The sequence below is a fragment of the Rhinolophus sinicus genome, chromosome 18 (genome assembly GCF_057876585.1).
Source record: "Rhinolophus sinicus isolate RSI-liver-muscle chromosome 18, RSI-T2T, whole genome shotgun sequence".
Taxonomy (NCBI): domain Eukaryota; kingdom Metazoa; phylum Chordata; class Mammalia; order Chiroptera; family Rhinolophidae; genus Rhinolophus; species Rhinolophus sinicus.
In genome coordinates, this window is record NC_142518.1 from 91,984,388 (window position 1) to 92,002,715 (window position 18,328).

The following is an 18,328-nucleotide window of genomic DNA, read 5'->3' on the forward strand; positions in this document are numbered from 1 at the left end:
TAAATCTAGGCATTTACTGAATTTCTTTTTCCAGGAACAATTTTAGAGCAGAGCGCCTATTAACATCGGATGGAACACTGGTGGGGAAATTGTAGAAAGATTTTGCCAGAGGTTCTTAAGGGTGAGGTGGCATACCAGGCTTAAAAAGAAAAAAAAGCATGTGGGTACCATCCCGGTCACAATACAGGTGATCCTGAGTGTATTTGCATATGCTGCTTTTATGATTTTTTCCAATTAACAACTCTAAGTTGATTTCATGATTATCTAATGACCGGAACTGAAAGCAATGTTAGTAGCAGTGTTGAATAAATTGGCCATAACAATGAAATGTATAAGAAAATGTAATGAGCTGATCAGTGAGAAGACAAAACTTGATTACATAATCAGATTCAGTGAATTCATTGACTGCTGATTTTGGCAAAGGTACCAAATGATTCATTTTAAGTTTCAAATACTAAAGAAGAGGCTTACTGTTTCATCAGTTTTCAGCCCTAATAAAGGATGGTCTGTCAGGAAAAGAACAAATATAAAATGAGAATTCAAGGGAAAGGTGCAAGCACTGATACTGGCATCTCAGAAATTTCATAGCAGAACTGGCAAAAGTAATTCAGGAAACAAGTTACAACCTAAATATAATTCTCTGGCATAGTTCACATATCTAGAAATAAGTGCCATTGCTGTTTCCTTTGTCACTGGCTGCTACAAAAGACTATTCTGGGGAGACAGCCGGTTAGCTCAGTTGGTTAGAGCACAGTGCTCTTAACAAGGTTGCCAGTTCCATCCCCACATGGGCCACTGTGAGCTGCGACCTCCACAACTAGATTGAAACAACTACTTGACTTGGAGCTGATGGGTCCTGGAAAAACACTTAAATAAAAAGTTAAAATAAAACAAACCAAAAACAAAGCTGATGTTAAAATAGACAAACTTACAATAAGAGTGATAAATGCTTAATAAATAAGTTTACACATGGATAACAACAGGAATAAAAAGGGGGATAATACTTTATTTAAAAAAAAGACTATTCTGGGTCACTGATGAGAACCACATGTCTTTGCATAATAAAAAGTGGACTAGAAATTGGAAATAAAGTTTGAAGAGAAAAAACAACAACCCGGATTATGAGTCTTCAGTCTTATCTTCCTCAGATCATACTTCTCCTTTTCCCTGTTCATGATTACCCACCTTCAAAATCATTCCCATTCCCACCACTCTTAGACCCCTGAACAATTATACAAACTGAAATAACCAACCTAAATATTCTATTCATATTCCTTCTTCCCCTCCACTTTTACGGCTCCTATTTCTACTTATCTTTCAGAATTTTCCCTATTCACGAGCCTCATCACCACCAGGAAGCAGACAAAGAAAAGAAGTGGAAGTTTCACAAATAATTCAGCATAAATTGTAAATTAATTGTGCCATTTGGAATAACATTGCTTTCCTTCTAGAACAAATCTAACCAATGATCGAAGATACACACACACACACACACACACACACATCTTTTCACTAAGACAAAATGAACAAATAAGAACTGCAAAATCTCACCTGATGTTTCATGTAATGATTCATGTAGGGGGTTGCCATTCTACTAACTTTGAGGCAAAATGGACATAGCAAGTTCTTAGTGTTTTCATGGGATGCTCTAAAATGAGTTTCTACATCAGAAAATGTTGATGATCTAAACTGGCAAACCTAGAAATATAAAGAAGGTTTAGTTTAACCTGAAAATTCATAACTGACATGCAATTACATTAAAGTAGCAATGATGAGTCCCTTGTTTTGAGGAACATTACGTACTACTATTTAATTCAGCTCTGCTACCTATACAATTAAGAATCTTATCACAGCAAGTAATAATGATAATCTTTGAAATAGAAAAGTTATCATTCAGGGGATATATTCCTAAACCTTCTTTTTGGATCTATTACCCCCTATCTGGACTTGCATTTTCAAATTCTGACACCTCTTGTCCTATAAAACTTTTCCTGCTATATAAAATGGATTATTTTCTTCTTTGGGTTTTAAATAGCTCCCAGGATATAACAAAGGCAATTTATCTTCCTATCTTATTGGAACCCACTTCAAATTCTGGAAAAATACCAGACCCAAAACATTTACTTGAATTCCCCATAACTAACAGCATTTCCTATTTTTCTGGCGTGTCTGTCTTCTTCCTTACTTGGTAAGAAAGTCCAACTTTGTCTTTCTCCAGCAGAGTATTTTTTTTTTTTTGGCTATTACAGGGGTCAGTAAACTATGACCCACAGGCCAAATCCAACCCACTACCCTGATACACATGAGTTAAACCAAGGGAGTTTCCTCTATTAAAGAGAGAGTTCACTTCTAGCACTCATTTTATTTAAATGGTTTAAAAAAATCCCAAGAACAATACTATTTTGTGACACATGAAATTTAAACAAACACCTAAGTACAAGATAAAATGTGTGTGTACCTGACAAATGTATGGCATTTCACCAGGTTTATGAGTGTCCTTCATATGTTGTAAAAGAGTATGTTCTGTTTCAAATGATAATTCACAGATTTTACAAATAGCTGAAAGTGGAAAAAAAACACATTACACCATTTTAAGGATGTATAGAAATAAAAAGTTCATTTTGTACATCCATAACAACAGCAACAAGTAATAATAGTAATAGTGATGGTGGTTCCAACAATTCTATAGTTGTTAACTCCGTTAATGCTGTTCTAAGGACTTTACTTATTTTAGCTTACTTATTCATTCTCAACCCATCACTGAGAGAGGTACTGTTCTTTTTAGCCCCATTTTTTCAGATGAGGAACTTGGGGCACAGAAAGATTAAGTAACTTGCCTGGGATCTTGCAGCTATATTAAAAGGCAGAGCTAGAATCTGAATCCAAACTGTCTAACTCCACACTCTGGGATTTTTAATTATAACTGCGGTTACTTTTGTTATTAGAGTGTAAGTCAAGACCATTGATTTCATATTTGCAAACTAAGGAATCTCAGTTTTCTAAGTTAGTACCCTATATACAATGCATGAGCAATGCCATGGAAGTTTCTATTTACAAAAGGGACTTCAATTTTAGTAATTTTACTAAAAAAGTTTCTACAAGTTAAAACTTGTTTTTCAACTTTGCCCTCTAATGACAAAGTCTAATTCTTATTTTTCTATCAGAGTTCTTAAGAATTCCTCATAGTTTAGATGATCAAAATCATTAATGTTTAGCACTTCAATGAAATTATGACTTACTAGAAAACTCATGTGGTGTATGTGTACTCTCAATGTGACACTGCAGCTGGAATGGTGTGGGATACTGACGGTAACAGTGCTGGCAGGTGGTGTGGCTTTCCCAGCTCTCACTGTTCTGCTTCTCAAATTCCAAGTGGTGTTTCATGTGGTTCATAAACCTATAAATAATTGTCAACAGGTGCAAATATTAGGTTTATAACCAAAAAAACCCCCACAAAGTTTCTGAACATAATGCTAAAAATGCAGTTGTATTACTCAAAATACTATCTCCAAGCCTTAAAGTCCTCTAGAAAAGTATGCACTTTAATCACTTTCATTAAGTGGCTCAGTAAATATTTTTTTTTGCATCTTTGTTTTAAAATAATCCATTGATATAGTTAATATGAAATACCACTAATTTGCTGTAACTCTTCATCACTTCAGATTTACAAAAACCTACTGTTTTATTTAATGGCACTGGTTTACTGTTAGCACAAATGGTTCATTTTAACTTGCAGGCTATGACCATTTTAGCACCGTCCACTTAGTTCTACATTTTACTGTCAGATGCCCAAAAAGACTTCACGCCCGAAGAAGGAATTATGACCTACAATGGCAGAGAGTACAACACAAATAGGCATATCTATTTCAAAGGGCTTACTGAAACTTTTTACTGAATTTCAAAGTAAAGTTATTCAATCAAAATAACAATTTTAAGACGGGGCCAAATATTAAGTCATTTACTATGAGTCCTTAAAGGAAATAATATTGAAATAAAGTGATGTCATCAACCTAGATAGCAATCATCATGGAGCTTTTCACATTTATTTTTAATTTTTTAAATTTTTAAATTTTTTTAAAGGAGGGCACAGCTCACAGTGGCCCATGCGAGGATCGAACCGGCAACCCCACATTTATTTTTTCACAACTCCAAAACACGACTTCTCTTTGGAACTGCTTATGGTACATGTTGAAATGTCTTTTTTTCCTCCTTTCATTTTACATTCTCTCCATTAAAATCTATTTTAAAAATCCTCATCTTGCCTAAATATTTACATATAAAGGTCATGAGCCATTAAACTCTCAGCTCATAACTTTAAAAAAAATAAAAATCTATTTGTGTAAAATAATCTCTTAACTAGCTATCTTTCAATTATTATACTACTTACACTGCTCAAACCAGCAGATATAGAGGTAAAAAGCAAACCCCTCACAAGGCTATTCTCAGAATAAACTAGTCCTAATTGGTTTTGGTGACAGTGTAGGAAAAAATTATCCTACACGTTGACAGGGCAGAGAGTAGAAATCTTGAACTATTAGCTTCTACCACCCTCTAAAACCATCAATTTACCATCCTAGTTTTACCATTAAGGTAGTGTTGTTTAACCTTATCAGTGTTTACTGTTCAGGTTTCATGTACTGAGTAATATGCTGAAAATGCTACAAAATTCCTCAATATTACAAAATATGGTTAGCTTAAAATTTCTAGATGTTCTGATCATCTATAAATCTGTAACCAGTCCTTTGACATGAAAACAAAAAAACAAAAAACAAAAAAAAGAAAATTTCGTGTAGTATTAAAAGGCTAATCTTAAAGCAAAAACCAAAAAGCTATTGGTGAAAGAACTTCTAATATTATATACATAAAATATTTAAGTTTAATAAGGAACTTAACCAGTGAACCACTTTTCTGCACATATTCTACCAAATTTTCCAATATTACTTTTTGATTTTACTATAAAAATGGTAAAAATATGGAAGGATGTCACAGAGTTCTATCGTAACATTGTTTCAGAGTTACATCTCAAAGCACAATTTCTCTTCTGTAAAGCTGCTGCTGCTGGGACTGTTAGCAATTGATGGAGGTTAGGGATTCATAAAAAGGAGGTACAGTATGAAAACTCATATGAATAATATTTGAAAGGTTTTTAAAAACTATAAAGCCCTATCCTAAGCATAGCATTCATAATTTAGTTTTAGGCATATATTACAGTATACTTGAGGGTTTTTCTATGTATTTCATTCTGGACCCAAGAATTCACCATAAAATAAAATAAATGCTGGCCTCAGAAATGACCAGCACGATTGCTTAAGAATGTTAGTTACAAATGATGGTTATCAAAAGTAAAAGTTTACGTGTGTGTCACAATATAGGTGTGTGTGTGTGTGTGTGTGTGTGTGTGTGTGTGTGTGTGTGTGTATCTTACCTAAGGGAAGTGCACTGATATCTGCAATTTACTCTGAAAACTATAAAAAAAAATCAGATGGGTCTATGGATGAATAAGTATGTGGTAACACAAGTATAATAAAATGTTAATGGTAGAATTGAGGTGGTAAATATACAGATGTTGACTGTAAAAACTTTTCAACGGCAATATTTTGAAAATTTTATAAGGGGTGGCCGGTTAGCTTAGTTGGTTAGAGCATGGTGCTGGTAGCACCAAGACTGCTGGTTGGATCTCCGCATGGGCCACAGTGAGCTGCATCCTCCTTTGAAAAAAAAATTATAATAAAATGTTGAAAAAACAACGTCAGGCTATACAGTATAATCAATGAAAAATACCAATCAATATGTCTTACTACTTTGTTATTACTATCTCACTTAGGATGATAGGTATGTATATATGTCATATAACTCAAAGATTGTAAAGTACAAGTTTCTGAAATTGAAAGCACACATGTATAAACCTTTGAAATTCTATTAAGAATTAAACCTCTACTTTTAAAATGTGCTAAATTAAAAAAAAACGTGTTAAATTATAAAATCCAAGCAGACATGTTTCACAGAACTGGTATTCTTCTCAAGATCACCACAAAAGATCACTTTCTCTGCAAAGTAAGTGTGATAACAATTATATATAAATAGCAACTGAAAAATTAGGGCATTAAGTAAGACTGGTATGTAGGTCAAACTGGACAAAGTTGTTCATCATGTGATAGGAAAAGTAAGATTCAAAAGTAGCTCAAAAATAAGAATGTCTCATGAAAACTTCTAGTTCAATGATAAATACAGAAAAAAGTGATTTTCCCCAACGTTAAAATAAATTTTGTCCTTTCTTATGTGAAAGAAATGCAACTAAGTGGCTGAAAGTGTCAAACTCCTAAAATACAAGGACAAAAGCTTTCAACAAGATAATCTGCCTTTGCTCTTCATACAAAATGTTAAAATCACTTATCTAGGATGACACAGAAAAATAAAGATACAATATTTACATCTGTGGCATTCTAATTTCAAAACATAAATATAAATAAATATTTACATACCTAATATTATTTTTAAGAACTTTCAAGCAACTGAAGCATTTAAAGGTTGTGTAAGTCTTCTGTTCATCATCAACAGCTCCTTCATGTTTTCCATAGTAAAAGTCACTAACTAACATAATCAATTTTCCTTTCTCTGTAACAGTCTTATCTTTATTTTCAGTACTTGAAATTTCTACTTTAATCATTTCCAAAAATGTATTTAGCATGTCTGGACAACAACGCTGAAAGAGAAAAAAAAATATGTAAGCTTTATTTATAGCTCTTTTAAAAATCAGATACCAAAAAATGACTGTGTTTATATCTAGGGCCACATCATGTAAAACTATGCTTGGAATATATCTGGAAAAATATTCACCAAAATATCGGCTTCTTTCTTTATATAGTCTAAAAAATTCAAACAATAAACACTTATTATCTTAATAAAGAAATAACTTCAAAAACCTTAAGATCAAGGATGGCTATATAGCAATCTTTTCCCTTGTAATTAAACTTTTCAGATGCAAACATCTAAACATAATTTGTTCCTTGGACAAAATCATACATTTTATATCTGTGTCAAGATATAGCTTAAAAAGGAAGGTAGTTTTATATACCATTATGTATATGCTTAATTATCAAATAACATAGTAGCATTTCAGTAAAGCCTGCTTGGAACTGGACTTTGAGCACAGGTAACCTGACATTCCCCAGACTCAAGGTGCTAGAAAATGTATGGGACAAAAAGAAAGAAGCATCATTTACATATTGAAAACCTCAACACATTCTGTCTGGGATGCTGAAATATCTGAAGGGGAAATCAACTTCATGAATAAAATCAAGACTGCACATAAACTGACCCTAATAGGGAATATTTTCATATATGAGCTTTTTATTTCCAATGAGATGAAACCAATTCACTTATTGTACACAATTTTTAGTTGTAGCATTTTGTCTAGAAGAATTCTTTAAGAATAACTAGATAGCAAAAATATAAACTTTCCTAAAAACACAAACTACATACACACAATGCAACCACAAAGTCAAACACTTTAAAAAATAAAGCACAACAAAAATTGTGATAGAATCAAGACCAATTAAACCTATCATGCCAATTAAATCTATCCTACTAATGTAAATGTTTAACTCAACCACTGAAAAAAAAGTTTCATGTAGATCACAAAAGAAAAAAAACTCCAGTGAAAACAAGAAACATACCAAAAACAAAATGATTTGGAAGGGTTGAAAAAAAAAGATAAAGAATATAACTGGCAAATGAACATAATAAGAAAGCAAGGGTTGTGAGCCTAATATCAAGCAAAATAGAACTCAGGCCAAAAAGGGAACACTTTATAAAAACGCTAAAAGGTACATTCACAATGAAGTTAAGAGATCTATCTACGTCCTAAATAGCAACAACCATAAAACAGAATTGGAAGATATTAAAGAAAATAGTGGTAATGTGAGACTTGGAGAGCTTTCTCAAACCATGACTGAACAAGTAGACGAATATACTGTGATTCCCCGAAAATATGACCTAGCCGGACCATCAGCTCTAATGTGTCTTTTGGAGCAAAAATTAATATAAGAGCCGGTCTTATTTTAATATAAGACAAAATATTAAAATAAGACCGGGTCTTGTAATGAATATAATACCGGGTCTTACATTAATTTTTGCTCCGAAAGATGCATTGGAGCTGAGGGTCCGGCTAGGTCTTATTTTCGGGGAAACACGGTAAGTGAAGATATAGAAAACTAAATAACATATTAGTACAGTAGCTGATTGATAACTATCAAATTCCATACCCTAAAAACAAACACCCCTTATTTTCGAGTTTCCAAGTAACACTCAAGAAAAAAGCCCATATAATTTTCAAAATGGGGAGAAAAGTGTGAGAACCTGGGCTTTGCCATCATAGACTGAAGTATGAATTTCAGCTATGCCAATTAATTGGCTATGAAACAATGAGAAAAAGATCTATCTGAAATAATTTTCTGAGGATTAAATAAAATATTTTAAAGCATAGTAATGTGTCTTAGATCACTAAGATGTTTGATTCATACTCTAAATATTTTTCCTTTGGAAAAAAACCTTATCTCTGTATAGTAATCTACTATAGTAATAGCAGAAGATCATTCACAAGTACCGTATTTCCCAGAAAATAAGACCTAGGCGGACCATCTGCATTAATGTGTTTTTTGGAACAAAAATTAATATAAGACCCAGTCTTATTTTACTATAAGACCAGGTCAACATAACATAACATAACATAACATAATAAATATAATAAATACAATACCTGGTCTTACTTTATTATAAGACTGGGTCAGACCCGGTCTTACATTAATTTTTGCTCCAAAAGATGCATTAGAGCTGATGGTCCGCATAGGTCTTATTTTCAGGGAAACACAGTAATCTAAAATTCACATTTTTCCCCCCAAATGTAAATCCCTACTGTAATATTACAAAAGTGTAACTGATACATAAAAATGTATAAGCTAAAATGTAAAGGTTTCCTGTAGTTTTTTGTTTTGTTTTTTAATTTTTTTTTTATTGGGGAAGAAGTGTGTTTCTCCGGGGCCCATCAGCTCCAAGTCATTGTCCTTCAATCTAGTTGTGGAGGATACAGCTCAGCTCCAAGACAAGTCGCTGTTTTCAAGACTTAGTTGCAGGGGGTGCAGCCCACCATCCCATGCAGGAATTGAACCGGCAACCTTGTTGTTAAGAGCTCTCGCTCTAAACTGAGCCATCTGGCTGTCCCTCCAGAAGCTCAGGGGCAGCTCATTGTCTTTAATCTAGCTGTGGAGGGCGCAGCTCACTCGCCCATGTGGGTATCAAAACGGCAACCCTGTTGTTCAGAGCTCGCACTCTAACGAACTGAGGCATCCACCTGCCCTTTACCATAGTTTTAATCACAAGCAATGGTACAATAAATAAAAGCTACATGTTAGAGAATGTTTGCCACTTTCTCCAAGTGTAGAAGTATATATAATATGCCATGGGTTTGTGTATAAAATGGAAAATGTATTTATGTGCACCTGCATATGTAGAAAATCAAAGAGGACAGAATTAATAAAAATTATTTCCTTTGCTATTTGTATTGGGAACGAGGCGTATTAAGGAGACTGGTGAGCTTTCTCACTGTATGAGGTATGATAAAAACATATGGTGAATGTTTAAATAAAAAATTTATTACAGTAAAAGACGCACTGCTATTAATCCCCCACAAAATACTCCCTCTCGCTTAAAATACATTTATCCCATCATTCTTGCCACTTCCTGAAGCAGTTCTGGAAGTCCTCTTTCATGAGTATCTTTAGTTGTGCTGTCGTGGCTGCCTTGAGGTCCTGAATCAATTCAAAACATTTACCTTTCATGGTCATTTTGACTTTGGAGAAGAGCCAGGAGTCACATAGTGCCAGATCAGGTGAATAAGGTGCATGAGGACACACCATAATGCTATTATTTGACAGAAATTGCCATACCAAAAGCAATGGTATGGCAATTCATCCAGAGCTACAAAAATTTAAATAATAAAAAAGTTATTTGTAAATTCTTTAGTATAGAACACTGCTTACAGTGTTCTATAACAATGTGTGACACGAAGCCTTTCCGTCGTGATAAAAACATACGGTGAATGCTGCTGCCAAGTGCCATCCAACGGAAAGGCAGGGATCTTTAATACGGGAAGCAGTGTGTCAAACCTTAGTAACAGTGTGTGACAAGTTTCAACTTCTTTGGTGCCGTCAGTCAGGTGCGAGCTACAGTTGAGAGTAGGTGTGTTTTAAAGTGTGTCGTAAATCATCCTGCATCATGACAACGCTCCGTGTCACACTTCGCTTCTTATACACGGCAATTTCTGTCAAATGAAAACATCATGATGTGTCTTCATCCACGTTATTTACTGGATCTAGCACCGTGTGACTTCTGGCTCTTCCCCAAAGTCAAAGTGATTCAGGACATGGAGACAGCCACGACAGCACAACTAAAGACAGTCATGATAGAGGACTTCTAGAACTGCTTCAGAAAAAATGTCGAGAACCATGTGATTTCACTGATATGTGGGATATAAAACTGAAAACAAAGGAACAAGACAAACTAAGAAAAACTCATAGACACAGACAATAGTTTAGTGGTTACCAGAGGGTAAGGGGGGAGGGAGTTGTTAGCTGAGGGTAAACGGGGTCAAATATATGGTGATGGAAGGAGAACTGACTCTTGCTGGTAAACACAGAATGTGATATACAGATGATGTATTACAGAATTGTACACTTAAAACCTATATAATTTTACTAATCATTGTCACCCCAATAAATTTTAATTAAAAAAGTAGCAAGAATGATGGGATAAGTGTGTTCGAAGCAAGGGGGAGTATTTGGGACGGGGTTAACAGCAATGTACCTTTTTTTTTTTTTTTAAAGATTTTATTGGGGAAGGGGAACAGGATTTTTTATTGGGAAACTGTGTGTACTTCCAGGACTTTTCCAAGTCAAGCTGTTGTCCTTTCAATCCTAGTTGTGGAGGGCACAGCTCAGCTCTAGGTCCAGTTGCCATTGTTAGTTGCAGGGGGCGTAGCCCACCATCCCTTGTGGGAGTCGGACCGGCAACCTTGTGGTTGAGAGGATACGCTCCAACCAACTGAGCCTCCCATCCGCCCCCTGGCAATGTGTCTTTTATTGCAATATTTTTTAAATTTAAATATTCACTGCATTGTTTGATCACACCTCGTATACCTTCTTATACTTTTTGAATCATATGAACTATAACACTCCCCAAATTAAACTAAAAAGTAACTAAGAAACCACCAAGCCCTTTCTTTTCTTTTTCCATCTGTAGTGCAAAATATACAAACATCAAGTATCATTATAAATATCAATTTTTCCTTAAGTTATATGAAAATACCAATAAGAAGCTTTGTTGTCTAAATATCTGGACATTCTAGCATTTAATATATATATATATATATATATATATATATATATATATATATATATATATATATATATATATATATCAATCCTTAATATTGTCAGATTTGTGAATAGTTTTAAAAATCAAATTTTGAAGAAGTTTTACCTTCATGTGATATTTCAAAGCATCCAAAAGATTGAACTGAACACTGCACTTTGGACAAGATCTTTGAAAAGGCTTTCCAGTTTTATATTCAGTTGATGAGGTAACTGTACCTAAAACAAATTAAGGATTTTTATGACTCAATTTTTTCTTTTTTAATAATAGTTTTACAATTTACCATCATTTCTAAAATTGATGTATAAATAATATACTTTGTTTTTTTTATATGCCAGATTACCTTCTGATGTCATAACAGGGGAGGATGTCATTGAAGGAGAGTTGTCTAAAGATAATGAAGCATAAGAATTTATTTCAGAACCATCTTCACTGGTCTTTGGCTTTTTAGGTTTAACTCTGTTTACTTCAGAAGCAGTAGAACGTTTTTTTACAGGCAGATTTTCATCCAGAGCTACAAAAATTTAAATAATCAAAAAGTTATTTGTAAATTCTTTAGTATAGAACACTGCTTACAAATGCTACTAAAATAGCCTTACCTTTAAAATTAAGTATATAAAAATACTTTGGAGCTAAAGTAAAGGTGATCTAATTGAACTACCACATCATACAGATGACAATAAAGAATGATCAAAATGTATGTAATCAATAAGTAGAAAGAAATTGCACAAATAGCTATTATGAACTAAACGTATTTGAACAATTTATGAAATAAACTTTTTATTCAAGAAAATTCTAAAGATGCTTTCAAATAAAGATGTATATAAATAGGTACCACGCAAAATGTCAGAACAAAAAAAAAAAATCCCAAGGAAAAAAATTAAAGCACAGAGACTACTCTAAGCTCAGTTCCAAAAAATGAATTTATCTTTAGATGCTTAAAATGCATTTGAGTTTGTAAACAAAACCAATTTCTAGTCTAAAAATTTAGAGAAACCCTTTAAGATACTGAAAAAAAAATAACTTTTTTTTCTAATGGAAAATTCAAGTTGGTTCTTCTTCCACTTAACAACCTGACTGGTAGTTTGAATTATCTGTTTATTCCCTATGTCAAAATAGGAACAACTAATCTTGACTGATAATACCTCACTCATACATGTGAAAATTCAAACTATGTTCCCAAGTCTAATGGTTCTGTCTTAAGGGCATGTCAGTGGGCATGTGAAATAGAGAAACTTCCCTTTTACCTTTTTTTTAAAATTAGACTTTCAAATAAAATTTTGTTTGAATAGAGGTTTCATTGCTAAAAAGTTTTGAGTTTGAAAACCATCACCTTAAAGGCTGAAGGATTATGTAATTGAGGGCATTTACAAGAGAAGTGGGGCTATTTAGGCTATAACCAGATCTGGCAAAAGGCCTTTTGAAAATAACACAACTGCGTGATACAGATTCTAAAACTGCATATCATATTTTAATGCTCCTAACTGTACACTAATAGTAGAAACAGTAGGATACAAGCCAGGAAAATAAGAGCATTACATTAATTGGCTCCTCTGCCAAATTTGTGTTTCATTCTTTGAGATGACATAGAAGTGATTTTTATCCATCCTTAAGCACATGAGTCCTGACAGCTATACTGCAGGCACCCGGGACTGATTTCTCTATAATCACACTAACATTCTTGTTAGATGTTTAGGTTACTTCAACAACCAATGACTGCTGGTATTTTGGACTAGGCAACTGATTATCTAGCAGGCTGTATAATAAAAATAGACTGTTTTATATATAAATTTTTAAAGCATGAGTAAATCTCCAAGTTAAATAAAATCATTCTGAACTCAATAGTTTTAAATTCTTACTCTTTAACTATTTGTATCTGTTGCCTTTAGCTTGTGCTCTTCACTATCCTCAACGGGGCCAATAAAAAATTTTCATTCTTCAAAATCAAGTTCAAATCCAACATTCTCCAAGAACCCATGATCATCCTAGACAGAAGTCCATTAATCATTCTTCTGAACATATAGCACACATTAGCGCTCATAATTATCATATTAACAACTGTTTATTTTCAAGTCCTTAAAGGCTACAATGCATTCCTCACTTCTCACTTATCTCATCTGAGCCTCAAAAAAGCTGAGATAAGCAGAGTGAGAATTAAAATTGTATCTCCAAATGGCTTATTTCATGTCTGAAGAATGAATGCATTATGTAAGAAAAATAAAAGTATCTATTTTAATAACATGAGAAAATTAGGTGTAAAGAAGGTAGGTGACTTGATAAAGTCCACAAAAATCTTTAGAATAGAGGCTGAAATTTCTATCTTTCTGATCAACTATAACGCTATTTACTATTAGGGCAATGTTCCACTCCCCACAGTACTACAACGTAGAGAGAGCAGAAGTCACTGTCTTTATCTCCTAGAAGCTTCAAGAATTCTGGATTTTTCTTTGAATAAAGACCATGTGCTTTATAAAATCATATTTCAGACAAGTATTTTATATCCTAGTTTATTTTGGTTCTTGGCTATTTTACTAACTATATAAGTGACACCTAGACAGGTGAATATCAAACTATTATCAAAACAGGAAAACATTTTTGGTACACTTATTACTATAAATTTCTTACTATCTTGATTTGGCAAATACATACTAATTTGTTAGTAAACAATTTAAACATCCAAAAAATTATTGTTTACCTCTCTCCATTTAGTGAAATATATCAAATTTGCTAATATAGAAATAGTAATTGCTTTGATTATAAGGATTTTTCAACTAGATAAAATTCCTTCAAGACATACTAATTTATTTCATAATAATGAAGAACTTTATTGAGGTATACAATGAAAGAACTGTACTTCTTCAATTAGAAATTTTCATTATTTCTCAAACGGATATTTAGTGAGTACTTACTTTGTGCAAATTATTTCTTTAGTACTGCCATTTTATAATACTACTCTATAATCATGTTTAATTATCACACCTACAGCATTTATTTGGATAGAAACACACTGAGTCTATGAAGAAATCAACTATTAATATAACCATGCACTTTTCTCATACTAATGACCTTCCAAATAATATTTTTAAAAAAACCCCATAGTATTAGGGTATCAAGTCACTTCCCTGACTCACAGAAATTATATTAAGAATTTTTCATCCCATGGCTGGTTCCAAGTGAGAATGAGCTCAAAGAATACATGTTAGCCAACTTAATAGAAATAAATAAAATATTCTATTATTAAATACAATTTTATACAAAATCATCCAAGAAAGGCACTCAGGAACTTTTAGCTTCCATCTTACAATATACGAAAAACGTAACATGAAGGTATGGGCTTCAAAATAGAAATTCATTCCAAATGTATATTCATCAGTTCTCTTTTTATTATATTTATAAATAGCGCTAAACCAAACCTTCTATACAAATTGTTGATCCCTCTTGGGAGAGTGGTATTGTATCCTGGGTCAAGTCAAACAGTAAATCTGAAGAATCATCCGATTCAACTTGTGATGAGTTCTTTGTAAAGTCCTGTAAAAAGTTGTAATTATTTTGTTTTGTAAACTTTTATAAAGGTAATTTTACCTGTATGTCAATACTATATAGATAACCTCAATGATTCAATTACTAATAAATTATAAAACACAAAGGTAATTATTACTCTCTGTCAAAATTAGCATCTACTGGGTAAGGAGTATACTATGAGAACTCTCTGAATTATTATTATTCTTATAATTTTTCTGGAAATCTAAAATTAATTTGACATAAAAAGTTAAAATTAAAACATAATGATAATATGATTGGCAAAGTAGAAGTTATATTTTGGAAAAAATTTCCTGCAAGAAAATTTTGGCAGTATCTATCCAGGGCTTTAAGAGTTGATCCAATTATTTGAAATATTCCACTTCCAAGAATTCATGCTAATGAAATGAAAATATTTAATGGAGAATTATTTATTATAGCAAAAAATGAAAACCTGTATGTCCAACAATTGAGGAATGGTTAAATAAATTAAATGACAGACTATCATGCAACATCATGTTTTTGAGAAATATCCAAAGACACAGAAAAAATGTTTCCAATATAAATTTCAGTGAAAAAAGAGGGACAGATATCTGTGTATAAAATATAGTCCTGATTAATATATTCCATATACCACACTAACCATCTGCAGAAAACAAAATCAAAATACAGTACGCATTTTCTTCTGTTTCTTTTCTATCCCACCATGCACATTACCTTTATAATGGGAATATAAGAATCTTGTTTCAGTGCTTTGTGTTTAAAAGTTGAAAGACAATCAGGTTTTAAGAATTTTACTTTGCTACTAAGTTTTCTGTTGACATGGGTTTGTTAAGAAGTTACGGAGACAGATATTGAAGTGATCCAAACCATTCCATTTCTAGAATTTGAGGTATATCAGGCAGATTTCTGCATTTGTGCCTTAATGTGTATTATATAAAATCAATAATGGCCATGTGACTTAAATGTGACCAAGCATAATCTTACTTCAAGGTAAATATTTTCTCCAAATATTTGCCCGCAAAATGGAAAATATTCACTAGCAATGTCCAAAATAGTTCTTTAACAGAAGTTCTTCCTAATCAAGTTAGTACTTTAAATCCTTTCCTAGGTGATAACTCTGGTCAATTAAGTACCACTTCAGAGAGCAGACACATTATTCAACAAATAAGATGTTAAAACAATTCCTCAATTGGGAATTTTTTAAATCTCATAAAATAGTTCAGAAAGATACCAAATACAATGGCAAAGTACAATAGGCAATACACTGGGATTCAGAAGACCTGTCCATTTAACTATGAAACCGTGGGCAAGTCACTTCTGAGATTCAAGTCATTTACCTTTCCAAATGAAATAAGAGCTACCAATTATTGTCCATTTAAAATGTATTTGCCTCTTTCACAGTACATGTATTTTATCAAGCAGTTGTCACAATAGTAGTAATAAAGACCTACTATTATCTCCCATTTTATAAATAGGTAAATTTAAGTATGGTTAAGTAAGGTTCCTAGTACAACCCAGCTTGTTATTGATGATAAAGCTGGAATGAGAACCTAAGTTGGCCTGATTACAAAGCCTGTGCCCTTATGCCATATCACACTGACTTTACAAGAATAATAATTACCTCCCTGCTTACTCAAAAGATCTGCTGAAGTAGAGAATGAATTGAGAACCTATTTGAAGAAATAATGACAGAAAACTTCCCTAACCTGGTGAAGGAAATGGACATACAAGCCCTGGAAGCACAGAGCATCCCAAACAAGATACACCCAAAGAGGCCAACATCAAGACACATCATAATTAAAATGCCAAAGGTTAAATACAAAGAGAGAATCTTAAAAGCAGCAAGAGAAAAGCGATTAGTTACCTACACGGGAGCCCCCACATGACTGTCAGCTGATTTCTCAACAGAAACTTTGCAGGCAAGAAGGGAGTGGCAGGAAATATTCCAAGTGATGAAAAGCAATGACATACAACTAAGATTGCTCTACCCAGAAAGGCTGTCATTTAGAATTGAAACAGATAAGGACCTTCCCAGACATGAAAAAGCTGAAGGAGTTCATCACCATCAAACAAGTATTACAAGGAATCTTAGAGGGACTTCTTTAAGATGGGAGGGGGGGTTAAGGATGGGTGAAAGGGGAAGGGATTAAGAAGTACAAATTGGTTGTTACACAGTAGTCATGGGGATGTAGGATATAGCATAAGGAATATAGTCAATAAAACTGTAATAACTAGGTATGGTGCCAGATGGGTACTAGATCTATCAGGGTGACAGATGGGAATGGAATGGGGTTGGGGACAGGGTGAAAAAGGTGAAGGCATTAAGAAATACAAATTGGTAGTTAATAAAGTATGGGATATATAATCAACAATGTTGTGAAGATCATGTAAGGTGCCAGATGGGCACTGGACTTATCAGGGGGATCAGGTCATAGACTGTGGAGATGCCTGACCAATGCGCTATACACCTGTAGCTGTAGTAGAATAATATTGAATGTCACCTATAACTAAATATATAAGTATATATAGTCACGGGATGTGAAGTACAACATAGGGAAGATAGTTGATGGTATTGTAACCGCTATATAAGACGTCAGAGGGGTGGGTTATCACTTTATGAGGGGTTTAAATGTCTAATTATTGCATTGCTTTGTACACCTGAAACTAATGAAACATAAATTTTTAAAAAAAGAGAATGAAAAAGTTTAAAAATTTCAGAGAAAATTCCCTTACACAGATTCTCAATTAATTCGGGTAAAAAATATAATGTATATGTATATGTACGTACACACATACACACCCTTCCTTCTCAATGCTGGCTGCACTTCAGACTCACCTAGAGAGTTTTTAAAAAAATCTATCATGCCCACGCCTCACCCTAAACCAATTGACAAAAATTCCTATTTTTTCAAAAGCTCTATTTTTTAAAGCAGGATTGGGAACCTGATTGAGGAGCTTTGATTAAACAACCATGTCCACAGAAACAAAAAAAAATCTGCGTTTGAATGAGTTCTACTTTATAACTTTGCTAACATGAAAGATACCACCCCTCCACCATTTGTTATTCTTTCTCCCTGGGTCCAATGTAGGAATGGTTTTCATTTATCTGCATTTAAATAATGATTTATCTTCCCCCCCACCCCCAAAACAGCTTGACTGCGTGACAAAACTAAGTTAATCTGATTCCAGCTAAAATCAAGTAATTTTTGCATTTCTGGTAGCCTGCCATCTTCAGGTACACCTATTAAGTTTTTATTTTTAAAAGAAAAACATTAAAAACAGCCCATGGATGCTTAAAGGATCTTAAGAGTTTGAGAACCAGTGGTCTGGGTATAGGTTCTGATTTTAGAAATGAAGAAAGTAAGGCCCAGAGAGGTTG

General features: G+C 33.4%; 1 protein-coding gene across 3 annotated transcripts in view; it reads right to left on the reverse strand.

The window, feature by feature from the left end:
- ZNF280C (zinc finger protein 280C) overlaps positions 1-18,328 on the reverse strand; it is a 63,714-nt gene that overhangs the window by 19,898 nt on the left and 25,488 nt on the right. For all 3 annotated transcript variants that reach the window (XM_019717007.2, XM_074323340.2, XM_074323338.2), the window contains 7 exons: positions 14,841-14,955; positions 11,771-11,941; positions 11,536-11,645; positions 6,483-6,703; positions 3,240-3,397; positions 2,459-2,559; positions 1,552-1,698 (listed from right to left, as the gene is read on the reverse strand). In XM_019717007.2, coding sequence (XP_019572566.2) covers positions 1,552-1,698; positions 2,459-2,559; positions 3,240-3,397; positions 6,483-6,703; positions 11,536-11,645; positions 11,771-11,941; positions 14,841-14,955 — 1,023 coding nt within the window. The remainder of the gene's footprint in view (positions 1-1,551; positions 1,699-2,458; positions 2,560-3,239; positions 3,398-6,482; positions 6,704-11,535; positions 11,646-11,770; positions 11,942-14,840; positions 14,956-18,328) is intronic.